The sequence below is a fragment of the Rhinolophus hipposideros genome (genome assembly GCF_964194185.1).
Source record: "Rhinolophus hipposideros genome assembly, chromosome: 22".
Taxonomy (NCBI): Eukaryota; Metazoa; Chordata; class Mammalia; order Chiroptera; family Rhinolophidae; genus Rhinolophus; species Rhinolophus hipposideros.
In genome coordinates this window covers 38082955-38107689 of record NC_138068.1, presented here as the reverse complement: position 1 = coordinate 38107689, position 24735 = coordinate 38082955, and the positions used below count along the sequence as shown (strand labels likewise).

The 24735-nt window shown below is 54.9% G+C and overlaps 1 protein-coding gene across 5 annotated transcripts in view; it reads left to right on the top strand.

Moving 5' to 3' along the window:
• Positions 1–24277, top strand: part of RRBP1 (ribosome binding protein 1) — a 68295-nt gene extending 44018 nt beyond the window's left edge. For 2 of the 5 annotated variants that reach the window (XM_081033505.1, XM_081033503.1), the window contains exons 5-24: positions 2306–2458; positions 3334–3452; positions 5916–6069; positions 8013–8151; positions 9965–10143; positions 10307–10341; positions 13066–13156; positions 13952–14044; positions 16341–16433; positions 16512–16595; positions 16729–16818; positions 17584–17676; positions 18050–18121; positions 18720–18815; positions 19406–19489; positions 21266–21373; positions 22142–22225; positions 22497–22592; positions 23135–23278; positions 23708–24277. In XM_081033505.1, the coding sequence (XP_080889631.1) occupies positions 2306–2458; positions 3334–3452; positions 5916–6069; positions 8013–8151; positions 9965–10143; positions 10307–10341; positions 13066–13156; positions 13952–14044; positions 16341–16433; positions 16512–16595; positions 16729–16818; positions 17584–17676; positions 18050–18121; positions 18720–18815; positions 19406–19489; positions 21266–21373; positions 22142–22225; positions 22497–22592; positions 23135–23278; positions 23708–23746 (2046 nt within the window). In that variant the 3' untranslated portion in view covers positions 23747–24277. Of the gene's footprint in view, positions 1–2305; positions 2459–3333; positions 3453–5915; positions 6070–8012; positions 8152–9964; positions 10144–10306; positions 10342–13065; positions 13157–13951; positions 14045–16340; positions 16434–16511; positions 16596–16728; positions 16819–17583; positions 17677–18049; positions 18122–18719; positions 18816–19405; positions 19490–21265; positions 21383–22141; positions 22226–22496; positions 22593–23134; positions 23279–23707 lie in introns of all 5 variants that reach the window. The other 3 variants (XM_081033504.1, XM_081033502.1, XM_081033506.1) reach the window with 2 other exon arrangements.
• The last annotated feature ends 458 nt before the right edge of the window (positions 24278–24735 follow it).

Below are 24735 nucleotides of genomic sequence, written 5' to 3'. Positions count from 1 at the left end.
TGCTCTCTTCGCCTGGGAGATCAGGCTCTGACTTCATGCAGTTAAGGAGACCCTCAGGGTGGGCGTGGTCCCAGGGGTGGGGTGGAAGCTCTTTTGGTGGCAGGCCTTTTTGATAGGACCTGCCTCGTGTTTATTCCTCAGCAGGCCTCAGAAGCTCACACTAAGTAGGGCCCACTCTCGGTCTGGTGAGCAGAGTGCCATTTCTGAGCCAGCAGTGCTTATGATGGTGCCAAGCCTTCTCCCCCAGCCCAGTCAAAGAAAACTGGGCTCCAGTCCCCACCACCACTAAGCATGCCTTTCAAGAAAATAAATCTGACCCTTGCAACTGAATTAAGAATTTAATAGGTAAGCGGAATCCTGGGATCTGAGCTCTTAGAAAAGGAAGCCTAAACAAATACCCTGAGGAAAAGCTGGCCTTTCTCACCATTTAAAATAACCAGAGGCAAAAGAAAGGGAACTCCCAGTGACTTCTGGTAGCCTTGGGACTCCGTCCCCAAGAGATTGGGACCTTTACACCCTGAGCCCAAGTAGATGGCCAAAACTGCATGAGATCTGCCCAGGGTGGGGAAGGCTATCCCTAGAAAGATGCTCAGTGCCGGCCTCTGAGTGTTGGGCTGGCATGGAGGACAGCCTGCATGGGCTGTACCGCCTACTGCTGGTGGAGCTGTGGGCACTCCAGGATCCCTTTGAGCTTTGGTTTCTTCTTCCAAGCCTGGATCCTATACTTTAAAGAGCTCTTGTCTGGGAAACCCAGCAAAGAAGAGTTCTCCTCCTATTGCTGGTATGTGGAATTTTGCTGGTGGGGCTGGTGGGGGCATGCGTGTTAGAGGAAGCCTGGTGGAGCCTTGAATCCCTGTCGTGCTTCTTTAGAAGTTTCTGGGCCAGCCACAGGAATGTATGTCTCGTTCCTCCCACTTTCTGGAACCCTTGTGGGCTCACACAGTCTTGGGTTCCAGCCCACCTCTGATACTATGGCTGCTTGCTCCCCAGCCTGGAACAATGTCTCCTCCCCAAGGCTCTGTGAGCTCAGCTTTAATCTGGACATCAAGATCCTGATCTTACTGAGAGAATTGAATGAGATGCCTGCTTGTCTCAGAGCAGGCACACAATGTCAGCCTCCTCTACCAGGTCTGCAGATAATCAGTGGAGCATTCCTGAGGTTGGACTTCATGTTCCTATGGGCTCCCACCCTGGATGGAGATGGGAGGATTGTCGGAAAAGTAGGGCCAGTGGATCTCAGGTGGTCCCGGGGAATGCCAGGTGCACATAGTAGCCTAGCACCCAATGGCCACCCTGATCTGCTCAGTCCCTGCTCTGACCTCCAGCTCTCTCCCATTTCAGGCAGGAGGGACACTCTGGCCCTTTGGGATGGGTCTCCCTGACACCCTTGGCTTGGAGAGGATTTTCCACTTCTCTGGTTCACTGCCTAGGATAGGGAAGGGACAGGGCCTTGAATCTCCTGGGACACTTGTGCCCCAGACACCCAAGCTTGCTGGGCCCATACCAAGTAGTTGCCATTCTGGCTGGAGGCCCAGTGGACACGGAGCACACCCTTCTTAGGGGCCCATTGCATCAGCCCTTCCTTGCACTGTCACACCCTGCTTTCCTGAGGATTCTGTCCACTGCCATTCCTTCTGGGATGACACAGATCCAGCAAGCCCCTCTCCTTCTGCCAGCCCTTCCCACCCTGTGCTCTGCCCCTGCCTAAGGCTCCGAGTCCTCAGACCCAGCATCCTGTGTTCATCATGGCATCCGACACTGCCCAGAGCAGACATTCCCTGGGCTGAGGTGGAGGACTGAGCAGCAGCCTACGGAGACCCAGGCCCTCCAGCAGTGGGGCTGACCTGTAGCCACACCAGCCATCAACGCTTGCAGTCTTGTTGGTCCTGACAAAGGTGCTCCAAGTAGAAATAGGCGTTCTGGGGCCTGGATGTGAGGGACCAAGCCAAGTGGGGTATTGTAATCCCAGCAGGGCTGAGCCAGTGTCCCTGGAGAGCCTGGGGACAGAATGCCATGTTTATTCAGCTCCTGCTATGTCCACTGCCTCCCCTCTAGACTAGACTTGATATCCAGCGCTCCATCTGTCAGGCCAGCAGGGCTTTCTGGGAACCTCTCATCTCCTGCTTGCTGTGTGCTGTGGCTGGAGTGGGGCTGTCTGAGCACTCGGGAGGAGGGATCTTGGGGCTCTGCTCTCACGCTCTTCTCAGCCCTAGCCGGTCCTCTGGGTTCTGATGATACTCGTTCCATCTGATCAATTCCTGTCCCTGCCTGCCTAACCGGTCCTCTGCCCTCTGCTTTCTCCCAGGAGCTGGCAGCAGAAAAGGCCAAGGCAGCAGCTGGGGAGGCCAAAGTGAAAAAGCAGCTGGTGGCCCGGGAGCAGGAAATCACGGCCGTGCAGGCCCGAATGCAGGCCAGCTACCGGGAGCATGTGAAGGAAGTGCAACAGCTGCAGGGCAAGGTGGGCAGTGGCTGCAGGGGCACGGTCAGGGGACCGGGGAGGCTGGATGCCTGAGGCGGGTGCAGGGTCTGCAGAATATAGTTCGTGTTTGGAGGAAGCAGCTATTTCATCTAGATGGTGGCATCAGATTGCCATCAAATGGTGGCAATCAGCCCACTGTGCGTGTTTAATGTTTCTAACCAGGAAGAAGTAAAAATACATTTTAAAAAGTGCTTTTTGGAAAAAGCCTGGTCCTAAGTGGCCAGCCCTGTGTCCCATCTCCTAGGTACCCAGGTTCAAGTTCTTAGCCTCCATGTGATCCTAGAGTAATGCTGGCTCTGCCTTCTCTGCCCGAGGTTGGGAGGATCGCATACAGCAAAAGGCCTAAAACCCACAGAGCTCCGGAGGAGGGCTGGTGGCGGGCCTGTCCAGCCTGGCATATGTAGTCAGAGCACTAGGCCTCATCTCCTCAAACCTGTATTCTGCTCATGTTGGGCCACGGGAGGCCAGAGAGCGGGAACCGAGTCTTTCTCTGGGTAACCGTGGCCGTGGCTGTGGCCATGTCCTTTGTCTCAGAACAGTCAGCCCTGCGACCTCGCAGGCAGAGAGCTTGGAATCTGGGGCTCTGGGCTGAGCGCTGGGCTGGCTGGAGGCCATAGCTGCGAGGCAGAGGAGAAGAGGCATGTGGCTGGAGTTCACTCTGGGCCCCAAGCCCCTGATGCTGGAGCTGTGCACTTTTCAGACCCCTTGTTCTTAGGGGCCTTCCCCACCTCTTGTGGAGAAGTGGGGCCCTCAGAGGTTTTGTCTATGGGCTGTGACCTCATTAACCTTGCTCCAGAAGTCAGCTTTCTCTGTAAGGCCGAGCAACACTCTGATGCTCCATCAATGATTTTCAGATCCGGACTCTTCAGGAACAGCTGGAGAATGGCCCCAACACACAGCTGGCACGTCTGCAACAGGAGAACTCCATCCTGAGGGATGCCTTGAACCAAGCTACGAGCCAGGTGGAGAGCAAGTAAGCTCAGGGCTCCCAGTCAGACAGACTCTGCGACGGCACATCCCCAGGGGCTCTGGAACCTGGGAGGGTCCCTGAGCCTCTCTTGAGGCTGTGGTGGGTGCATTCCAGTTTCTTACTGGATCTGGGGCTGGCTGTGCATTTCTGTACCTCCCCATTTGGGGCTCCATCCTGACTCTCCATCTCTTGTCTGGTTCTGAGTGGCTGAGCCTTCTGAAGTGTAGCTAGCACCCTCTCCCATGGTCAGACCACAGGTGAGTGGGGTGAGCTCCAGTATTCCAGTGCCCGTATGATCAGGTGCTCGTCACGTCCTGGCTGGTGCTAGTGTCAGCTTTCCTGCATGAGCATGCACATTTTCCACGTCTGTGTTCACAACACCCCAAGGTGAGGCTTTAAAAACTCCTGATTGTGGCCCAGGGTATCAGGCCAAGTGGATTGTCCAAGCTCAGAGTTTGATGTGGTGTAGGGACCTTCCGTGGGCCTGAGCGCCTTCATTTTCCATTGGGGAAGGGATCCCTTGTGCTGGAGGGACATTTGCTTCTGATGCATTGGCGATAAGTACAGCACAGCGGCCCAGCCTACTAAGCATTCTTGACTCAGCATTTCCTCTCAGGAGCTGAAGTGCTAGGAAGTCCATATCGAGTGCGCCGACCCCAACGGCAGCAGAAACTTCACTGTGTTGAGGACACCTTGGCATTCTTCTGATTCCGTGGTTTGAGCATTACAGTCTCAACAGGCTGGCCTAGAGGAAGCTACCCCTGCGTTTTCTTTTGATTCACATTTCTTTGCCTTCTCTTGGCCTGAAGCATCCTGAAGAGACTTTCTGGGGATCTGCGTTATCCCAGGGCACCCCTCTTGTCAAGAGGAGCCCTGATTAAGGCAGAGAGCACCAACGCCTTTAGTTCTTTAGCTGGAAGTCAGGGAGGGATAACACTGGCCAGGAGCTAGACCACGGAGGGAAGTTGGTACCCTCACTTCTGTTTTTTCTGGTGGCCTCCCTGGCACAGAGTGAGATCTGAAGGCCATCCAGGCCAGTCCCTTCTCCCTTGAGGTCCCCTTTGGGTGTGCATGTGCACATGTCTTTGTCACCATCCTGGCGGCTAGTTGGAGGTTTGTGGCTGCACAAGGTGAACACAGGGACAGAGGAACACTCTGGTTTCCCCTGTCACGTAGAATCCACTGTAGCTTCCATCCTGGGGAAAACTCCAAAGCATGAAGATTTGTTACCCCACAGTGGTAGCTGATGACTTCCATCAGTCTGTGGAAGCTCTGCCTGTGTGAGACAGGTGTTCCCAGGCCCCTCCCAGGACTGCAGATCAGTCCTAAGGGGGCCGCCCACCCAGCCTCCTGTCTCCTCAGGGCACTGGAGTCTGGCCTCTCCTGTGAACTCTCCAGTCTTGAATTTTGGTAGTATACAGCATGAGCTGATGGCCCTGCAGAGGGTTTTGGGACAGCCTCCCTGGTGCAGATAAGGAAACCTAAGTCCAGAGGTGCCCCCACCCACCCACCCACTGCAGCCGTCCAGCAACAAACAGAGCTGGTATTGGCCCGGTTTCTCTCGTCCCAGGTTGTGAACAGTCTTGTCTGTCCCATTTGTCTTGTCTGGTGCTGTCCCTTGGCTGGACTATCGGTCAGTCTGCCTTGAAGAGGTATCGTTTGTGCGAGTCAAGGAGGCCAGCATGCTGATTTCCTCCTCATACTAACCTCTGTCCCCAAAAATAAGACCTAGCCGAACAATCAGCTCTAATGCGTCTTTTGGAGCAAACATTAATATATGACCCAGTCTTACTTTACTGTAAGACCTGGTCTTATGTCAATGTTTGCTCCAAAAGACGCATTAGAGCTGATTGTCCGGCTAGGTCTGATTTTCGGGGAAACACGGTAGAAAAGGCGGGTGTTGGCGGGTGTTGAGCTGCCCCTCTTCCTATCAATCAAGTCTCCTTCCCACCCTCCTGAATTTCGCCTGGGTCTGAGACCCTGTTTCTGTGCAGTGTTGAAGGATCTGGTTTGTAAAGTGCCTGAGCTTCCTGCTTTTGGTACCAGTGAAGTAGGGCACGTGGACTCCAACAGGCCCTTGCCCGGGCCCTGCTGGAGGACTCGGGCCAGCAGCCCACATCCCAGGGCTTGTCTGGACCTTGGTTAGCAATGAGGAAAAGCATGTTTTGCCTGTTTTTTGGTCTGAATTTCTAGCTGTTTCTTGGAGGGGCACTCGTGGGATATTTTAGTGTGCTCTTTGCTCTTTCCGGTCCATACACCAAGGTAGTAAAACCTCACGTGGTTGATTATGCAAGAGGGGCTTTGATAAAGACTCCACGACCTGGGCAACTACTTACGAAAAAACTGGTGTCTTGGAGGGAAGGCCCCGATGATGGTTCCAGTTACCTGGTGGCAGCTTTTGGGACTGGTGGCAGCTGACTCAGCCCTCTTCTGTCTGTCAGTTGGGGGCTGGTGACTGTCTTGCAGGCAGAATGCAGAGCTGGCCAAGCTCCGGCAAGAGCTCAGCAAGGTCAGCAAGGAGCTGGTGGAAAAGTCAGACGCCTCACGGCAGGAGGAGCAGCAGCGGAAGGCTCTGGAGGCCAAGGCAGCCGCCTTCGAGAAGCAGATCCTACAGCTGCAGGTGAGTAGGGTGGTGGCCACCTCAGTGCCCTTGTCACCCCGCCCACCAAGCTTGTCTGTGTAGCAGGGACAGGCCAGGGCTTTTCCGGCCACACTGAGTCATGCCTACAGCTAGACATTCAAGCCGAGCTCGAGCTGCAACCCTCAGCCTTAGCCACGTGAATAATGGTGCTAGCTAGCTAGCATCAAGTGAGTGCCTTCTGTGTGGTGCTAAATATTGTTCTGAGCACTTTATAAGCATTAGCTAGTTCTCATTGTAACCTTCTGAGGGAGGTTCTAGTACTAGCTATAATTTACTCATATGGGAAGTCGAGGTGCAGCGAAGTTAAGCCACTATCCCAAGTCCACCCCCAGGCAGGATTTGAATCCCTGGGTTGTCTAGCTTCAGAGCTGTTTGTCCTCCCACACACGCCGCCACCTCTGGTACCATAGCTCCAGCCATAGCCGCCAGGCGAACGTTAGCAGTCTCTGGCTTCAAGGCTGGGTGGGTGTTCTTCCTTCTTAGCCTCTGCATGTGGCTTGGAAGCTGTTGTTTTCCCAGGAAGATGCCCTTTCTCCAGAGGAAGGAAGATTGTACCCCTGTCCCCAGAGTGCACTGGGCACCATCCAGTGTACCCCCTCCATGGTTTCTTGTTCACCTTGCTCAGTATTTTCTGAGCAACTGCCGTGGGCGAGCTCTGCTGTGGGCACCTGGGGCGTGGCCAGGAGTGAAGCAGTGGGCCTCAGGGCAGTGTTCTAGCAGGAGAGACATAGTTAGACACACAACAGGCCTTGCTGCCTGTTGGCTTGATGACTTCTGGACCCCCCAGCTAGCCTGTTTTGGGGCAGGGTGACCGCATGTGGGGAGCTTTAGCATCATGCCTGCTTTGTGTTTAACTTGTCCGGATTTGTAATCCTGGTGTCCCAAAGGGCTTTGGGCCCTTTTCCTGCTCAGTCACTGAAGCTAGACTGTAGCACATGGGGTAATGGGGCTGTCTTGTGGAAGGGACTAGAGTGACAAACACAAAATTGTAAGACTGATGTTTGTATAAGGAATATAGACAAATAAACACAGTTTGGATTGTTTAGGTGGAATCGAGATGGGTAACTTGGTGTTTACTGATTTTCACGTAAAGCAGGCCCACTCAGACCAATGAAATCAGAACCACAGGGTTGGGCCTGGCCATGACTACGTTTTAAAGGCTCCCAGGTAGTGCTGATGCTTCTGGGGCTAGAGCCACCACTTTAGTACCCAAGGTGGCACCATTACATATGTCATTTCTAAGGACCCAGGTTGGGGCCAAGGTCTCGGCCTGGCTGGCATCAGTAAGCCCCAGACTCTGAGCATCTCCTGCCCTTTCGGGCCTCATGGTACCCATCCTCAGCTTGAGGCCACATAGAGGAGTCCATTCTTTCCTCTCTGACACCAAAGATTCTGGGAGGGCGTGGTGTTGACAGTAAGCCCCTGGTGTCTGCTTCAGGATTTCAGAGCCTCAGTTTCCCCATCTGTAACAAGGGTGTGACAATAGTGCCTGTCTCATGGGATGGCTGGGGATTAACCTGCTAATACATACACAATGCCTAGAATAGTGCCTTGCACAGAAAAAGAGCTCAATAAGTGTGAGCTGTACAAGGGCCCACTCAGAAAATAGCCAAGTTGGACTGGAGGTTTAAGTTGTAGGAAACATCTCTCTGTGCCACACTGAAGTGAAAATGGGGCTTTTTCCTTTTTGTGACTCCTTCTTCACCTAAGCCCCCTTTACCCTGAGCTAGCTCTCAAGGGCTGGGGGGACATGGCCTCCTGGCTTTTTCCAGTGGATAATTTGACTTTAGAAATCCAGGTGGGTGGGTTTTATAAAAGTCATTGGGGTGGGTAGAAGGTTGTCCTGCATGACCTCACAGTTAGCTGAGGGTCTGGCCTCCCTCCACCATCTTCATGGTCCTTTTTCTCTGCCTGCTCCCCAGGTGTCTCACAAGGAGAGTGAGGAGGCCTTGCAGAAACGTCTGGACGAGGTCAGCCGGGAGCTCTGCCGCTCGCAGACCAGCCATGCCAGCTTGAGGGCAGATGCTGAGAAAGCCCAGGAGCAGCAGCAGCAGCTGGCTGGTAAGGGCAGAGGCTCAGCTCAGAGGCTCCAGGCGGGGTGGCAGGGTCTGTGCTGAGGCCAGAAGCCATGAATGGTGGGCCGATGGTGCTGCCACCGCCACCCTTGTTTGCTGTGGAGCCCCACCTGGAGCCATGCCTGAGCCGGGTCACTCCCGAGTTCATCGCTAGCCTTCTTGGCTGATTTCTTCTGGACCGTTTTGGCTCTCCCAGCTCAGTTAGCCCACGATGCCAGGTTTGGAAAATGGGCGTGTAGTCCCTCTATGCTCACAGGTCACTTCACAGTCAGAAGAGAATGGTGAAGTCTGGGGCACCGAGAGCCCCTAGAGAAAGAAGACAGATGACATCGATGACAGCTCCATGGTTTCTTGTTCACCTTGCTCAGTATTTCCTGAGCAACTGCCGTGGGCGAGCTCTGCTGTGGGCACCTGGGGCGTGGCCAGGAGTGAAGCAGTGGGCATCAGGGCGGTGTTCTAGCAGGAGAGACATAGTTAGACACACAGCAGCGATCACACAGCCTGTGCTGTACCGACTTCAAATACCCAAAGTGACCTAGAGTAGGGCCGGTAGCTGTTTCTATGAAGAGCCAGTTAGTAAATATTTTTGGTTTTGTGGACCAGGTGCTGTTACAACTGCTGAGCTCTGCTGCCATGGTGCAGAAGGAGCCCCACATAATACACAAATAGGTCTGGCTATGTTCCAGTGAAGCTTTATTAAAAAAACATGGGTGGCCCTTGCACTTGGTTTGCTGACCCCTGCTCTAATAGGTCAGGCCTCTATGGCAGAGGGGATGTTTAAAGAGGTCTGGATGATGGGAAGTGTGGCCAGCCTCACGGAGACCAGGAAGGGAGAAAAATGGCCAGCACAGGACCCCTACAAATGGGAATGAACTTGAACTTGGCCTGTACGAGAAACAGAAGGTCAGTGAGTGTGACTGAAGCAAGAAGACAAGTGGCCAGTGTGGAGCCAGATGGGCAGGACCCAGGTGACCCTTTTTGTGAGGAGTTTGGGTGATGTGTTCAGTGATGGGTGTGCTTGGAGTAATTGGGGTAGGGAGTGGCATGATCCCATTTGCACTTCTGGAAGCTTTGAGGTTAGATGGAGAATGGATGGTGGGCAGGAGTGGCTCAGGAGACCAGGGATGAGGCTCTGGCAGTTGTTCAGGCCAAAAGGCAACTGCTGGGTCAGGGCAACCACAGAGGTACTGGTGAGGGGATGGAATGGACTCCCCAGACAGTGGGTATGGAATCCATAGGCCTTGAAGATGGATGAGAGTTGGGGGCACAAAAAGCAGAGCATCCATGATGGGGAGGTCAAGAGTCCTGGGTTCCAGCTGCCTAAGCAGAGCTTCGTTTGGAAGTGACAGGCAGCTGAGCCTGAGTTTGGGGATGAGACCAGGGCTGGGGGGCTTAGCAAAGTCATAAACACGTGGATGACATTCACAGCCATGGGACTTACCTAAGGTCATCAAGAGAGGACACTCACAAAAGACCCCTTGGTCTCAGCTAATATGAGCCAGTCTCCTAGAAAACAAATTTTTAGAAACTGCAAATGAAATCCATTTTAGATTTCCATCATTTTCCCGTGAGTGATCGGAGAGTATTTCATTCTACCCTAATGAATCCTCTAGAACAAAGCCCCGGTGTGACTTTCTCCAATAGCTAATAAGATGCCCCAGTAGTCAGAAGTATGTCTTAAACCCCCAAGTACAAAGGAGACAGGGGACATGCCTCATGTGCTCACGTGCTGAAGGGCAGGTGGGGTGTCTGTCCTGGGTTCCTGCCCCTGATCTGCTCTTGCTCCTCTTCTGGCACAGAGCTGCACAGCAAATTACAGTCCTCCGAGGCACAGGTGAAGAGCCAGTGCGAGGAGCTGAGTGGTCTTCATGGGCAGCTCAAGGAGTCCAGGGCAGAAAACTCACAGCTCACAGAGAGAATCCGGTCCATTGAGGCGCTGCTGGAGGCAGGCCAGGCCCGGGACGCCCAGGATACCCAGGTCAGCCAGCACCTTCTCCCTGGGGCTGAAGGAAGGGGTGGGAGCACACCATCGAGTCCTGATCCCCAGGTAGAAGGATGAGAGCAAATGGACCCTACCCTGACTAGTTGCCAAATGAGATGAGTCTCATGGTAACCGAGGAGCTTTGTGTCTCTCATTTCAGGCCAGCCAAGCAGAAGCTAACCAGCAGCAGGCCCGGTAAGTTGGGGTAAAGGGCTGCCCCTCAGCACAGGGTGGCTTAGGACCCAGGGAGTTGGGGTTTTCAGCAGGGCGGATGGCTCCCTTGGGAAGAGCCCCTTTCAGAGGCCTCTGCCTTTCCCCTGTCCCTCCAGTGACTTTGAGGACAGAGTACATGTGTGGGCAGGAAAGAAGACAGCCTTGCAAATGGCTCTTTGCCTCCTCTCGAGGAACAAGACTCGTGTGTGGAGAGTGGCAGGTGCCTCAGCGGGGGGCACGGACCTTCTGCTTCCTGCCTCCACATGTCCCCCACATCTCGGTGGGGAAGGGCTAGCTGGTGGGAGTTCTCCTTGTCTACAGACGAGGGATTTTAGGGACTGAGGTCCTCAATCAAATAGGACAAATGGTTGCACACCCAGAAGGAAGTGGTCCAGGCTTTTTGCACAGATTTGGGACATTGGTGAAGTTCAGAGCTGACCAAGTGGCAGTGTTGTCTGTGAGGTGACTTCACTGCTGGTAGATCTTATTTTCCCTCCGTGTTGGTGGCCCAGGGCCAGGCAGTGCTCAAGGACTGTCTGCTGTTGCTAAGGCCGGAGCTGACACCTGGGTCAGGTGGCTCAAATTGGGGGGCTCGAGTCCTTGGGACCGTCACCTCTTGAGTGTGTATCCCTAAGCAAGTGCCCATGGGCTCGAGAGGTGGGTCCTGGCTGCCGTGGCTGGGGGTCCATAGGGCAGCTATGTGGGCGTGAGCCATGGAGGGTGCCCCTATGCAGATGGTCAGATGTCCCCCCAGCCATCAGCCAACTCGGTTCCCTTCTTCTGGCTGCTGCTGCCACTCAGTCATCTCCCTTGTGTCTCCCCAGTTCACTGCCCATGTTCCCTGGCCTCAGGCTCTGGGGTTCGGGGTCTGGGAAAGGAAGCCAGTGACCCACAGGGCCCAAAATGCCTTGTGGAACCCAGAATCCTGCCCTCTCCATCTTCCTTTCCCAGTATGCTTTTTTCCAGAAGCCTTGGGCAAACTTTGTTTCTCATGGTATTTGTAGGGGTAGAGAGGATGTGTTTGTTTAGGTTTTTGCTTTTGTATTTTAAGGTCAGATTTCTTGGGCCACACAGCAAATTACTAGGGTACTTCAGTCATGGTGCAGATAGCGTTGATTCCAGTTATTGACAGCATGCAGATGTGTTTGACAGAAATTGGTTTATTTCTTTCTGAGACAATTTATCAGGAAGTTGTGTCTACGCCAGTTTATCCTGTTCCAGCCTGGACTAGAGTGATCCAGCCCCAGATGTTCTGGAACTTGGGCAGCAGCCACCAAGGGGGTGCTTGTCAGCACGTCCTTGTCACGGGCCTGCTGAATCTTCTTAAGGGCGTTGTTCTTTTGGGGACCCTCTTGAGGTAGTTTGCTGGAGGCAGGCTGTTGCATAAATCAGAGGCTAGAGGGAACAGCTTTGAGGGGTCCCATCAGAGCTTTGAGGGAGGGGTCAAGGTTCTGTGGGTGTGAAACCAACATCCAAGAAGTCAACAGCTGTCTTCAAGGCCAGATGCAAACTGTATTTAGAATAAAAATGGGAGGTGGTACACAGTGGGAGGCCATTCCCAGATGGGCTGGTTGGGACAACCAGCATGCTCAGTCCACGCTAAAATTGTTTTGTTCAGTCCTAACGTGTATTAGAATGGTGGTTTTCAAAAGTTTTAGACCATAGCGCACAATAAGAAATAAAAGTATGTATGTCCCCATCTGGGGGCAGTGGCACCCCCTGAGCCAGGAGCGTCCGTCCTCAGTGGAGCTTCTCTCCCACTTTCCGCGTGGCTCTGGTTGTGCTGATTCAAGTCAGCACGATCACTTCTGGACTGTAGGTTTCACATGTCCTTGGGTCCTTCCCAGCCCTAAATCTTAATGCAGAGGTGACATTTCGAAGTATCTGTTTGAAGCCTGTTCCCCAGAATGGCTAGTATAGTTCTAGCTGTGTCAGCCTTTCACTGTCTGGATGATGAGTGAATGAAGCCCACTGGGCCCTTGAATCTGGAGAGGACCGTGAAAAGATGGGACTGCCATCTTGCCAACCCTGTGGCGTCCAGGGGTCATCTCAGGACTGCTTCCTCAGAGCCCAGGCACAGAACTAAAGGAAGAGTCTTGGGCCTTAGCAGAGTTAAGTTTTGGACAGAGGATGGTCTCAGCAGTGAACTGCCGAGAGTACTGGTACCCAGAGTCTCGATGGGTTTGCAGGTGACAGTACAACATGAGTCTCTAGCTTAGGTGTCCTCTGAGAAGGCCTGGCCCATGTCTTTTGAGGGCCAGGTGTGGCCACAGGGAAAGGCTAGCTGACACATTCTGGGGAGAGAGCAGGATCAGGTTGAGCAGGAGCCTCGTAACCAGACAATGGGTTTTGTTCACCAGAGGAAAAAACTTCCCAAAAACCTGTCAGTGCCCATCGCTGTACTGGCCACTGTGGCTGCTCTGACCTCTGCAGTCTCAGTGATCAGCGTCACCACATGGGACTCTGGTGGCCTCTGGGACCTCTGGGATCTGCATCCTGGCCCCTGGGCACTCCGGATTAGTGGGAGGAGGGGCCAGCGAGGCTTTCTGGGCTTCCTTGAAAGCTTATGCCCTGTGAGGTGGTCAGCAGAGTGGGAGGTGCTCCTGGCTAGGGTGGGAGCCCGGGCAGAGGAAGGGACCCTCCCAAGACAAGACTGGGGGCTATGGGCCCTCCATGCCCAGCAGTGATCCTGCTGTCTCCTTTCAGCTTCAAGGAGCTGGAGTCCCAGGTGTGGTGTCTGGAGAAGGAGACCACTGAGCTCAAGGAGGCGGTTGAGCAGCAGAAAGTGAAGAACAATGTGAGTGTCAAGCATGTGTCCATGTACATGGTGGAGTTGGGGGGCGCTGAAGAGGGGTGAGGCCACCCAGACTAGTCAAGAAGAGGTCCAGCTGCTGAAAGTTCATTTTCCTTCTGGGGCTTGTAGGACCAACCCTCTCTGTCCCTCGGGTCCTTCCAGACTCCTACGGCAGACTCTCATTGGATTAGCTTGAGTTCCATGCAGCAGTTTGGAGCCCCCATGATGGGGACAGAATGTACTGATTGACCTGGCCAGGGTCACATGATCACCTTGGAGTAGGGAGGCTAGTGGCAGGAAAAGGGGATGTGGAAATCCCTCTCCTCTGCAGGGTGCAAAGGAGCCTTGTCTTTGTCCTCCCCCACCCCGCCCGGGCTGCCTGCCCATTACCCTTAAGAGACCCTGGGCTTTCAGGTGGTGTCACCTGTACAGAATCAGCCAGTGAGTCACTGCTTGCTATTTGTTGGCAGGAGCCTCTTCTCTCTTAGGAGCCAGGCCAACCCTCCATCCTCCAAAGTAGGGTCTCCCTGAAAGGATGCTTAGCCTCCTTACCCTCTGATGCCATAGCCACCCAATAGTGGGCTGTGACACTTTGGCCTTGTGTTAATGCTGCTTGAGAGAAGCCCAGTGTATGTGGGCCAAGAGAAAGGGCATTTTGTCCTTTTGCAAGGCCTCCTGTGGGGTCCAGAGTGGGGTTGGAGAAGTTCTGCCCTGCTGAGACTGGCTGAGGCAGCTCATGGGTGATACGTCAGTGGTTACCCCATTTAGTTGCTAACGTTTTTCACGTCTCCCCGTCAGGACCTCCGAGAGAAGAACTGGAAGGCGATGGAGGCACTGGCCTCAGCTGAGAGAGCCTTCGAGGAGAAGCTGCGCTCTCTGACTCAGGCCAAGGTCAGAGTCCAGTCCTCAGACTCACCTGCTACTCAGGACTCTTATTAGCAGCACCCGTGTAGTTTAGCAAAACACAAAGCGCGCAACCTGCGTGCACAGCAGCCTCGTCCCCGGAGCGTCTCAGGCATTCACACCAGGACCCCTCTGAGAGGCTGGCACAGAGTGCCCCAGCTCCTGCATCTTTCTCCTCCCTTCTGTCTCCATCCATTCCTTCATTTCTCCCTAAGATGAAAGGAGAACATGTACCCTCGATTGCTTTTTCTTATCGGGGTCCTCTGCCATCAGCGAGCAGAAGCAGAGGCCATGGGGACTGTGAGCCCACCTGACTGCACCACCTGTGAGGAAGCTCGACACTGGGCTATCTTCGAAATCCCGATATTTTGATCGTGCTGCTTTCTCAGGCCCTCTGAAATCATGGCCCAGTAGGTTCTATGATCTTTACAGTAAGTCACAGAGGGGAAGGGCCTCTTTAGCAACACTCAAGTCCGTGTTGGTCCCATGCTCCGTGCTGCCTGGGTGGGGGAGAGTATGGGCATCTTAGTGTCTGGGGGCCTCCATGTCACCTCTGGAGCCTTGGGCTGGGAGCTGTGGCTGGGGGACATGGCCTGCAGCAACAGCAAGTAGAGGCCTTGCCCACCCCTCTGCCACACATTTCCATTCTTGATGAAAGGCCCCGGGCAGCCAACCCTCTCTTTCCAGCCTTGCTGATGCAGAAGGAATGTCTATCGTGTTATGGAGAGCTTTGCAGTGACTGTCATGAGCCTCCCAGGAAGCCTGAGGGTTGGATAAGATGGGACCCTGAGACAGGGCGGGAGGTGGAGGGCTGGCCTCAGTCCATTTGTGGCAGCTGTACTTAAGATGCCCCAGAGGAGACCTGGGAGCCTGTCTGGCCTTTCTGTAGCAAATGCAGGATCTGTGACTAGAGATGTCACCTGACTTGCTCGTGGTCATGCAGCCAGATAAAGATAGGAACTGGCCTCCAGGTCCTCTGGCTCTGGCCTCTGACTCCCACTATGGGCGGTCACGAGGTTGGGGGTCCATGGCAGGCCCGTAGGCATTGTCTGCAGATCAGGCAAGCCAAGAAGGATCCTTTTCTGCGACTTGAGTCCAGACCATGTGGGTGCTGTGGTCAGTTAGGGCGTCCATTTGTCAGGTGTCCTCCAGTTGCATGTTCCAGAACACCACTCGGCCGCTCTGATTCAGTAGTAGTTCCTAGCACCGCCCTTGGTATTCAGGCTGGGTCTCAGACCATGCTGATGTGTGGCAGGGCTGGCAGTAGGTTCAGCCTACTGGGGACTGGCTATTAGAGGAAGACTCTTACCCAGAAATCTGTCCCCAGGGGACGCTGCTATCCTAGACTTTGCCTTATAGTTGCTTTGGTCCTTCCGTTCCTTCTTCATGCTTTGAGTGGGAGCGTCAAGGAGGATGGATGGGGGTGCTGGCCCAGCAAAGCACGGCCACCACATGGACTTAGTTTGGGAGTGGTGTGACACTGACCAAATCCTTATCCCTGCTGGGTTGGTTCTGCTCTGCAAAGTGGGACTATTTCTCTCTCGCCCTCCAGGATTGCTGGGTCTGGCCGCTCCTGGCCAGCGGTAGCTCCTAACTCTGGTGGCTGCTGGGAGTACCTCTGGTGGCACCTCTTCTTTGCCTTCTACCAGGCTCCCACAGCAGCTTGGACACCACCACAACCACCACCACCCACGCGCGCGCGCGCGCACACACACACACACACACACACACACCCCTTGGAAACTGAGAACTGACTGAACCCGAGTACCTGCTGGAAGGTGTTACCGCGTTTCCCCGAAAATAAGCCCTAGCTGGACCATCAGCTCTAATGCGTCTTTTGGAACAAAAATTAATATAAGACCCGGTCTTATTTTACTATAATATAAGACCGGGTATAATAATAAATGTAATGTAACGTAATATAATTAATAAATATTACCAGGTCTTATATTAGTTTTTCTCTAGAAGACGCATTAGAGCTGTTGTCTGGCTAGGTCTTATATTCGGGGAAGCAGGATGGATGAACTGGCTCCTGCCATGTGGACCAGCCTGCCATCCCCCTTTATTAGAGCTGAGTCTGTTTAAAATCGACCCAGCCTTGGCTGGTGTGCTTAGAACTGAGGTTAAGCAGCCCTCCCACAATCAGCCCCAGAGTCACTTCTTTTCTTTTTTGATCCTTGTCCCTCCCTTCCCTGGGGGTGGATATTCCTGCATCTCCACGAATACTCCCTGGAGGTTGCCCTAAACCTCCACATCTGATCTGAACACTGCCCTCACTCGACAGGAGGAATCCGAAAAGCAGCTCAGCCGGACAGAGGCACAGACCAAGGAGGCCCTGCTGGCTCTGCTCCCGGCACTTTCTGACGGGGCCCACAAGGTAGGGGAGGTGGCTCCCTGGGATCCTGCTGTTAATTGGGAATGTTACTGGGCCCCCACTTGCACATTTTTGTTGCAGAATTACACCGAGTGGCTCCAGGAACTGAAAGAGAAAGGCCCAGAACTTCTGAAACAGCTGCCAGTAAACACGGAGCCCTCCTTAGTAAGCATGGCACACATACCCACGTGGGTGGGCGGGGGGGCGGGGCTGTCACTTGCTCTCCAGCCCCCAGTGTCCAGAGTTGTTTCATCTGTGTGTTTGGCTAAGTGCACCCCTGTTCTCCCTCTGCCCTCAGGACCTGGCCTCCAAGCTGAGGGAGGCTGAGGAGACCCAGAGCACACTGCAGGCTGAGTGTGACCAGTACCGCACCATCCTGGCGGAGACGGTGAGGCGCGGGGACCGGGGCCACTTGCTAGGCTCTTGGCTGGGTGTCCCCTCAGGAGGCTGCCAGGAAAGAGAGCTTTCGGGGCCTGTAGGATGGGAGGCAGGTGGTGGTATGGAAAACCCCACTGGCCACTCTGGCTCAAACTCTTGGTTCAAACTGTGGCTCTGTGGGGCCTTGGGCAAGTCACTGCCCCACTCGGGACCCCATTTCTTGGCTGAATAGTAAAAGGGATAAATAAGGTGCTCTGGTCTTCATTGCTTCTAAGCTTAGGAGAGGGCTGAATTGAACGTTTGGGGCTGCTCTTGGGGATGGAGAGACTTGGTCATGATAAGGAATAGTCTGGGAAATGAAAGGAAAACGTGAGCGTCAGGCTGATGGCCGGCTTGAAACAGCGCTCTCTGTGACTCCAGAAGCAATGCTGGGTCTAGCCCTCCCACTCTGACTGACTCGATTCTGTGCTACTTGTCCTGGGCCACTGAGGCTGGCATTGGTGGCAAACCCAACAGAGATGCAAGTCCATACATCATTTGGGTCATGGGCCTCATTCCCCTGTGTGGCCCTCCGCCTTCATTCACATACTGGCCAGAGGGCGCCACTCCAGGACTGTGGCCAACCTTGCTCCCCACATGACATTGATTGACCAAATCATAGTTGGCAGCCAGGCATTCCTCAGAGAGGGGATGAGGGGACAGGAGGACACAGCTGTGTGTTTGTGTAGGGTGGGGCCTCCTGGAGAGTGCCCTGCCTCAGTGCCCATCCCCGCAGGAGGGCATGCTCAGGGACCTGCAGAAGAGCGTGGAGGAGGAGGAGCAGGTCTGGAAGGCCAAAGTCAGCGCCAAGGAGGAGGAGCTCCAAAAGGTACAGCACTGGCCCTCAGAGCCTCCCCGGGGTCCAGCGACATGAGCATCACACCAGGGGTTCACCTTCCCTAGGAATTCAGACATAACTTACTCAAGTCAGACAGCTGGGTCAGAATTCCCTAGAGGGAATTCCAGAGGGAAAGCTGATAGGATCATTTGGGAGACGGGAGTCGCGTTTGCTGGGTTTTGGTAACGCCATATTTGTATGGCAATGTCATAATGAAAGCTGACTCCTCAGTCTCAAGGAGACGCCCCTTCCAGCCCACTTCCAGGGAGAGGCTGCTGGGTCATGCTCGGAGTGGGTGGGCACCACTGGGCTTCCTGAGAGATGGGGCTCATGTTTGACTTGGAGCCTTCTCCTTGCTTTGTAGTCACAGGTCACAGTGAAACATCTCAAAGAGACGGTAGAGAAGCTAAAAGGAGAACTTGAAAGTTCAGATCAGGTACGTGTGGGGGCTTTGCTCAGAGAGCTACTCTCCTTATTACAGAGAAATGTTCTTTCAGAGGTGACGTTAGTTGTTTTTCCACGTGGACATGTCTTAAGAGAGGCTAGGGGAGCTTCTCAGCCCTGCTTTTCCTTAATGAGAGCCATTTACAACCTGAGTGGCCTGAGACAGCATGGCCCTGTGTAGAATGCCCGGCACTGGTAAACAGTGGCTTCTGCAATGACCTTCGGAATCGTGGCAGGCGTGTGAGGTAGCCCCATTGCCCTCTGCAGACACACAGCCAGCCTTGGCCTTACAGAAGGTGCTCCTGGTATTCACCTAGCATGTAAGTCTAAAAGTTCTCCTCTCCTGACTCCTGAGGTCTGAGAACATATCAAGACCCATGAGTGCTGAATTTCAGGTACCATTTTCAATTAAGGGAGTCTGTTGCCATGAACTTGTTTCTGCCTGGCCTTGGCTGGCCCAGCAGCCAACAGGCCATGAGGTCACCTCTTAGCCCTTATCCCAGGGCCAGCCACACTTGTTGCCTCATTGCCCTGCTCCCTGCTGGCCAACTCAAGGCCTCTGACAAGTGCCTGTGTATGTGTGTGTCCAGGTAAGGGAATACACGTCGCATCTGGAAGCCGAGCTGGAGAAGCACATGGCTGCTGCCGGCGCGGAGTGCCAGAGCTATGCCAAAGAGGTGGCGGGGGTGAGTCTCCCAGCGGGGTCTCTGCCTGCCCAGAGTTGGTCCTCCGCAGTAGCGCTTGTTAACAAGCTCAAAGTCCCAGTTCTCAGGCTTTTGCCCTAGGCCTTGAGCTAGCCATCCTGAGGAGGGGTCTTGGGGTAGATTTCAAAAGGCAGCCCGGCCAGCAGGTCAGGGATGAAGCCAGGTCAGCCTTGCAGCGAAAGAATTCTTCACCTGGCTTGCTGACACTATTTCTGGGGTGAATGGATTTAAATCTGATACTATTTTCTAACTTTGGAAGCAGAAAGCACAAACCTATAACCCCCAATTCTGGTTTGATCTGAAACTTTTGGTCTTATTTTGCGAGGTAATCCGTAAACATTTGCGAAGTCCCCAGGTGAGGTGTGCAGTGAATGTCAGCCTTCCTCAATCTTCTGAAAAAAAAACAGGAGCTGCCAGAGGCCTGGGAGCCTGTGCACCTGCTCTGCCCCAGTGTTCTCAAGGGTTTGGGTTACGTGGATGTCTTAGATTGTGTGTTTAGGTGCTAACGCACGGGAGCTGATTTTCTCTTCTCTCTCCTTCCTCCCATCACCTGGGTTTGTTTTCTCTCCAAGTTGAGGCAACTTTTATTAGAATCTCAGTCTCAGCTGGATACAGCCAAGAGCGAAGCCCAAAAACAGAGCAATGAGCTCGCCCTGGTGAGTGAACATGGGATGGGGTGGGGTGGGAGCGTGTGACAATGTGTGTGTGTGATTAATTTCCAGTTGTGCTTTTGCATCCTGTCAAAAGTAATGCAGTGTGACAGGGCCATGCGCACCAGTTTGGTATTTGGGCCAGACTTTGATGGGGCTGTGCTGACGGGGCTCCTTGCACGTTTGCTCACAACTCCAAGCGGGGCCTGTGGCTGCCAGGACTAATATGCTCAGGGCCCACCTCCCATCTCTCCTGGTGTGAATTAGTCCCTTGGCCACAGCACTGGGAGCTCGGGGTGACCTGACTTCTGCGAGCCCAGTGTCACCTGGGGCGTCTCTGGTCTGGCTGCTCTCTGCCCTGTGGCTGTCAGCCTGGGCCTTGCCCTACGTGGGACTCAGACCTTTTCTCACTAAGGTGCCTGAGACTAGTGCAGTCCAACCTGTGGCTGGGGAGGGAGGCCTCCTCTATGCCTGGCAGTAGAAGCAGACTTGCAGAGCTCCCTGTTGTGCAGGTGGCCTCTGGGTCCTTCGGTTTTGTCTTGGTGTGTGATCACAATGTCCACTCCTTGGCAGGGTCAACCCAGCCTTACAGAGCTGGGGCCCCACCAATCTCAGTATCAGCTTCAGGAAGCAGCCCGCAGGGCCACAGACATATTCTGTTTGATCTGCATGGTCTTTTTAAGATCTTGACTTGGTGGTTACCATTTAGAAATTGGGCGATTTCGAATATAAACACATGTGTCTGGTTTTCTGTGAGGAGACTGAAGTTCTGGTGGTTGGGCTGCCCTTCCTCAGCAGCACCTGCTGAGCAGCAAGCTGCCTGCGTAGTACACAGGCTTCTAACTCCCCAGGGGCCTTACCTGGGACCAGTGCACTAGAGGGGGGCTGCCGTCCAGGCCTCACCACCTGAGCCCGAGGGCCACTCACCAAGGCCAGGTCTGGGTGACAGGCCCCGGGGGCACTGCCCAGGCTGGGGGCATGTGTGGAGTAGACTCCCCTGAGTCTTTCATTATTGGCCAGCAAAGTTTGGTTTTTGCTTTGGGGGGTTATTGGGAGGGAGAGAAGAAAGCGAGGGAACAAGCCCCTCACACTTTGGGTGCTCCATTGTAGCAGCACCTCTTGGATGGGGCCTGAGAACAACCCCATCTCTTGGGAGCTCGTGCCAGTGGCCCACCCAGATCCTTCGACTGGAACCTTTACCCAAGCTCCATGGATGACCCCACTGTCTCTTCACTGCTTCCAGGCTCAATGGTCTGGAGGCTTGGGGGTCACCAGATGTGTCATCTGCCCCCAGCAGTGGAGCTCAGGGTGCGGGGACCTTATTGGGCAAGAGTGTCACCTCGTAATCTTCTCTAGACCCTGTTAAGGGCTCTGAACAGTGGACTGTATCTAGAAGAAGGAATCCGGGATGTAGGCAGCATTGTCCACGCTGAGCCCTTTGGATTCCTTAGCTGTGTGCACTGTCCTTCGGGGTCATGTCGCTCCTGGGGGGGGCTGCATGCTGGCTGGCCTTGGAGCAGGGCACATGGGTCAGGCCAGCCTGGGCCCCTTGCGGGCCTTTGGGACCTCTGTTTGGCCCAGGTGCGGGGTCATGGTATTGCCTCCTCTGCCCCGTGAACCTGCATGAGGACCCCATCACAGATCAGTTACCAGACCAGGTCCCCTGTAAGGGCTTTGGCTGTTGGGAGCATCTGCGGTCCGCCCAACGGGGTCTGTGTGTGTGTGCAAGGTGGCCGTGCTTCCGGATGGGTATTTGCACAAACCCACCCCTCCCTGTTTCAGGTGAGGCAGCAGTTGAGTGAGATGAAGAGCCACGTAGAGGATGGTGATGTAGCTGGGTCTCCGGCTGCCCCCCCCACGGCCCCCCCAGCAGAGCAGGACCCTGTGGAGGTTAGGGCGGTGAGCCAGTCCCCAGATACCTGTCACTAACTGCCCTCGGGCCCCCTGCACCCTAGTTGGAGCTCAGGGATAACAACGCTCTGTTCTGGCTAAACACCCATTACTTGCAGCCTCCACTTCCCACTCTCCCCACACCCCACTTTGCCCAGATGCCCACTTGGGGGTCACCTAGGTTCTGAAGAAGCCACAGAACAGAGGAAAGGGCGGGAGGAGGTGGCCAGGCTGGGAGGTGCTGGAGGATCCGTCCTAACGTGTGCGGGAGGCACTGGAAGAGGGGAAGCAGGCGGCCAGGCCTGCCGTGAGGGGTCCGCTCTCCCACTGTGGCCCTTGCCAGGGTGTCGCTAGCAGGGTGCTTGCTCTCCAGACTTTGGACCCAAGGACTGCTGCTGAGAGCCCTCCAGGAGGCAGGGCTCTGTCACCAGAGGAGCAGTGGGCTGGCTGCTGGGGGGGGTACTGCTGTGGCGGTGCTTGTGCAGTGGCTCTGAGGCATCCTTGTCCGGTGGGTCTCATTCAAGTCACCGGAGGTCAGCAGGAATCCCACCAACATCTCCCTTCCGCCACACTAGCTTTTGTACCCGGGGGCTGAAGCTCCGTCTCCCCAAAGGGGCAGCTTTGGAAACAACTGTGGGCTGGCTGGTGGGCAGAGGCAGGGCAGGTGGGCACTAGAAGCAGTTAGGTCTCAGCCTGTCCAGGAGCCCTTGGCTCCCAAGAGGGTCCTTCATCAGGTTCCCAAAGCATGTTTGCGGTGTTTCCATGCAGCTGAAAACGCAGTTGGAGCGGACAGAAGCCATCCTGGAGGACGAGCACAAGCAGCGGCAGAAGCTCAGGGCCGAGTTTGAGGAGGTCAGGCTCTGCCCGGGAGGCCCTGAGGCCCTGAGCCATGGGCACTGTCAGGGGTGGTGGACGGTGTGGCCCAGGCCCAGGCAGGTGGGCGCGGTCTGGGGCGTCTCTCCTGACAGGTGTTGCTATGTAGTCGGTTACCTGGCTCCTGTCCACAGGCTGGAACTGTTGTCCCATGATGCTGGGGGCCCTCTCCTATCCCCAGGTGGGCTAGCTGGGTTTGTGAGGCAGCTCGCCCAGACCCATGCCCTAACCGTTCCTCTTCTCTGCCAAGGCTCAGAACACGGCGTGGCGGCTACAGGAGGAGCTGGAGAAGCTTCGCAGCAGTCCCCTCGAGTCTGCAGAACCAGGGGTGGTCATGCAGCTTAAGGTAGAAGGGTGGGCTCTGCTCCGAGGCTTCAGTGGGGGCCAGCTCTCGGCGCTGGCTGCCCGTTGTTACCACCTGTGGCAGGAGTAGAGGAAACATGTGACAATCCCTGGAGCAGGGTCCAGCCTAATTTGGTGGTTGGTGTCGGGGGAGGGGAGTCCCTAAACCTCCAGTGTCATAATGGCAGCCACTCGTCAGTGTGGCTATTTAAATTTAAAAAGTTCAGTTCCCCAGTCACAGTGGCTATATTGCAAGTGTTCAGCAGTGAGCACGTGTGTCCACTGGCCGCTGCGCTGAACAGTGCACGTTAGAACATCCCGTGTCACAGGAAGCTTACTGGCAGCGCTGGTAGACAGGACACAGGCCCAACTGTAAGGGCTCTTTGCTCCCAGCTGTCACTTCCTCTCTCTGGGTAACCAGGAGACAGCATCACCTTGCCCTCAGAGGACTCCCAGTTCCGAGGTGTCAGATCCCGTGGGCGTAGCCAGGTGGCCTTCTGATTGTGGTGTGTGAAGGCTGATCCGCTTTAATCCTCTGACCCACAGGAGAGGCTAGAAAAAGAAAAGAAGTTAACGAGTGACCTGGGACGTGCTGCCACCAGGTTACAGGAGCTTCTGAAGAAGACCCAGGAGCAGCTGGCAACGGAGAAAGACACAGTGAAGAAGTTACAGGAGCAGCTGGACAAAACAGTGAGTGTCCTGCCCATGCAGAGCCGCTGGCGGGGCTTGGTTCTGGGCGCCAGGACTGCTGAGAAGCAGAACCAACGGGAAATGCAGACCTGGGGGCAGGAGGGGTTGGGGACGGGCTTCTGAAGGCACCCTCAGGACATGCAGCACCCACCCCTCCGTGGTCCCCTCGGTGGGAAGCACATCTCTGGCCCCCATTGCTGGCCCAGGGTCCTCACCCAAACTTGGGGTCCTCAGCTCCCGCCAAGCCTCAGGCCTCCGCCAGCCCCAGCAGTCAGCTCTGGTTCTCTGGACAATGCTGGGTGTTCCCTGAAGGGCTCGGAGTGCTGTGGGGTGTTAATCCGGGGGAGACGACAGGTCCCTAGGAGTTGAGGTGAGTGCTCCCCTTGGCTCCTTGGCCCCAACCTCTTTCCCTCTGCCCTCTGTTCGCAGGAAGACAGTAGCAGCTCAAAGGAGGGCACGTCTGTTTGAGTCTTCTCTGCGAAAAAAGAAGTTACTGTTCAACTTACCAAAATGCCTTATACATTCCTTACAAATAAACAAACCAACACCGCGTTATCCAGGCCCAACTCCGGTGGCTCTGAAAGAAGCCATTAGAGACAAGTCTTTTAGAACCACAGAAATAGATCCTCCAGACCCTCGATGTGTAAAAGAACCTGTCACATTCGATAAACACTATTCCCCAAGACCAGCCCTGGCCCACCGCCGAGCAGACGCCAAAGCCCTGATCAGCTGTGTGACGGACCCTGGAGTGTGTGCTGGGGAGGCCGGGACGGCTGGCTATGTGTATGTCAATCAGTGCAATTGTTTTGTCTCTCAGTGGGTGGGGGTGGGGGGCAGGCAGACCAGGTGGCGAGTCTCAAAGGCCGTGGCACAGACTGGAGGGGCCCCGCCCAGCGAGGCAGCAGCCAATCACCCCTGGAAGAAGTTGCCAACCAGAACTGATGTGTGACCTCCTGGATGTTAATGCCATTAAAACCAACATTGTCGCCCGGTACTGTGGTTTTGTCTGCTCTTCTGCTGGGCTCTCAGGAGAGAGCAAGTGTGGGTCTTGGTTTCTCTGAAGTCGAGATCAGCATCTCTGCCCAGAGTGGGAAAGAAACTCATTGCTTCATGGTCCCCAGCACGTTTTCCCGATCATGCCACCCAGTCCACAGTGCCCACCAGGCAGGATGAGCAGGGCCTGGGATGCCTGGTGGCCAGATGCGCTGACTGCAGTCCCCAGCCTTGAGGACCTGAGGTTATGTGAGCAGGGCTGTGGGTGACCCAGGCTGCTGTGTGACATGAGCTCCGTAAACAAGGTGGGTCGGCCCTTCTGGCTGAGGCTGATAAACCCCCGAGCCTCAGGAGAGGCGGTCCAGGGCTGGAGCAGCCAGTGGGGACTTCCTGCGATCCTCAGACCCACTGTGTCCTTGGTGGCCTAAGAGCATGGTCCAGGAGGATCTTGGGCCAAGAGGTAT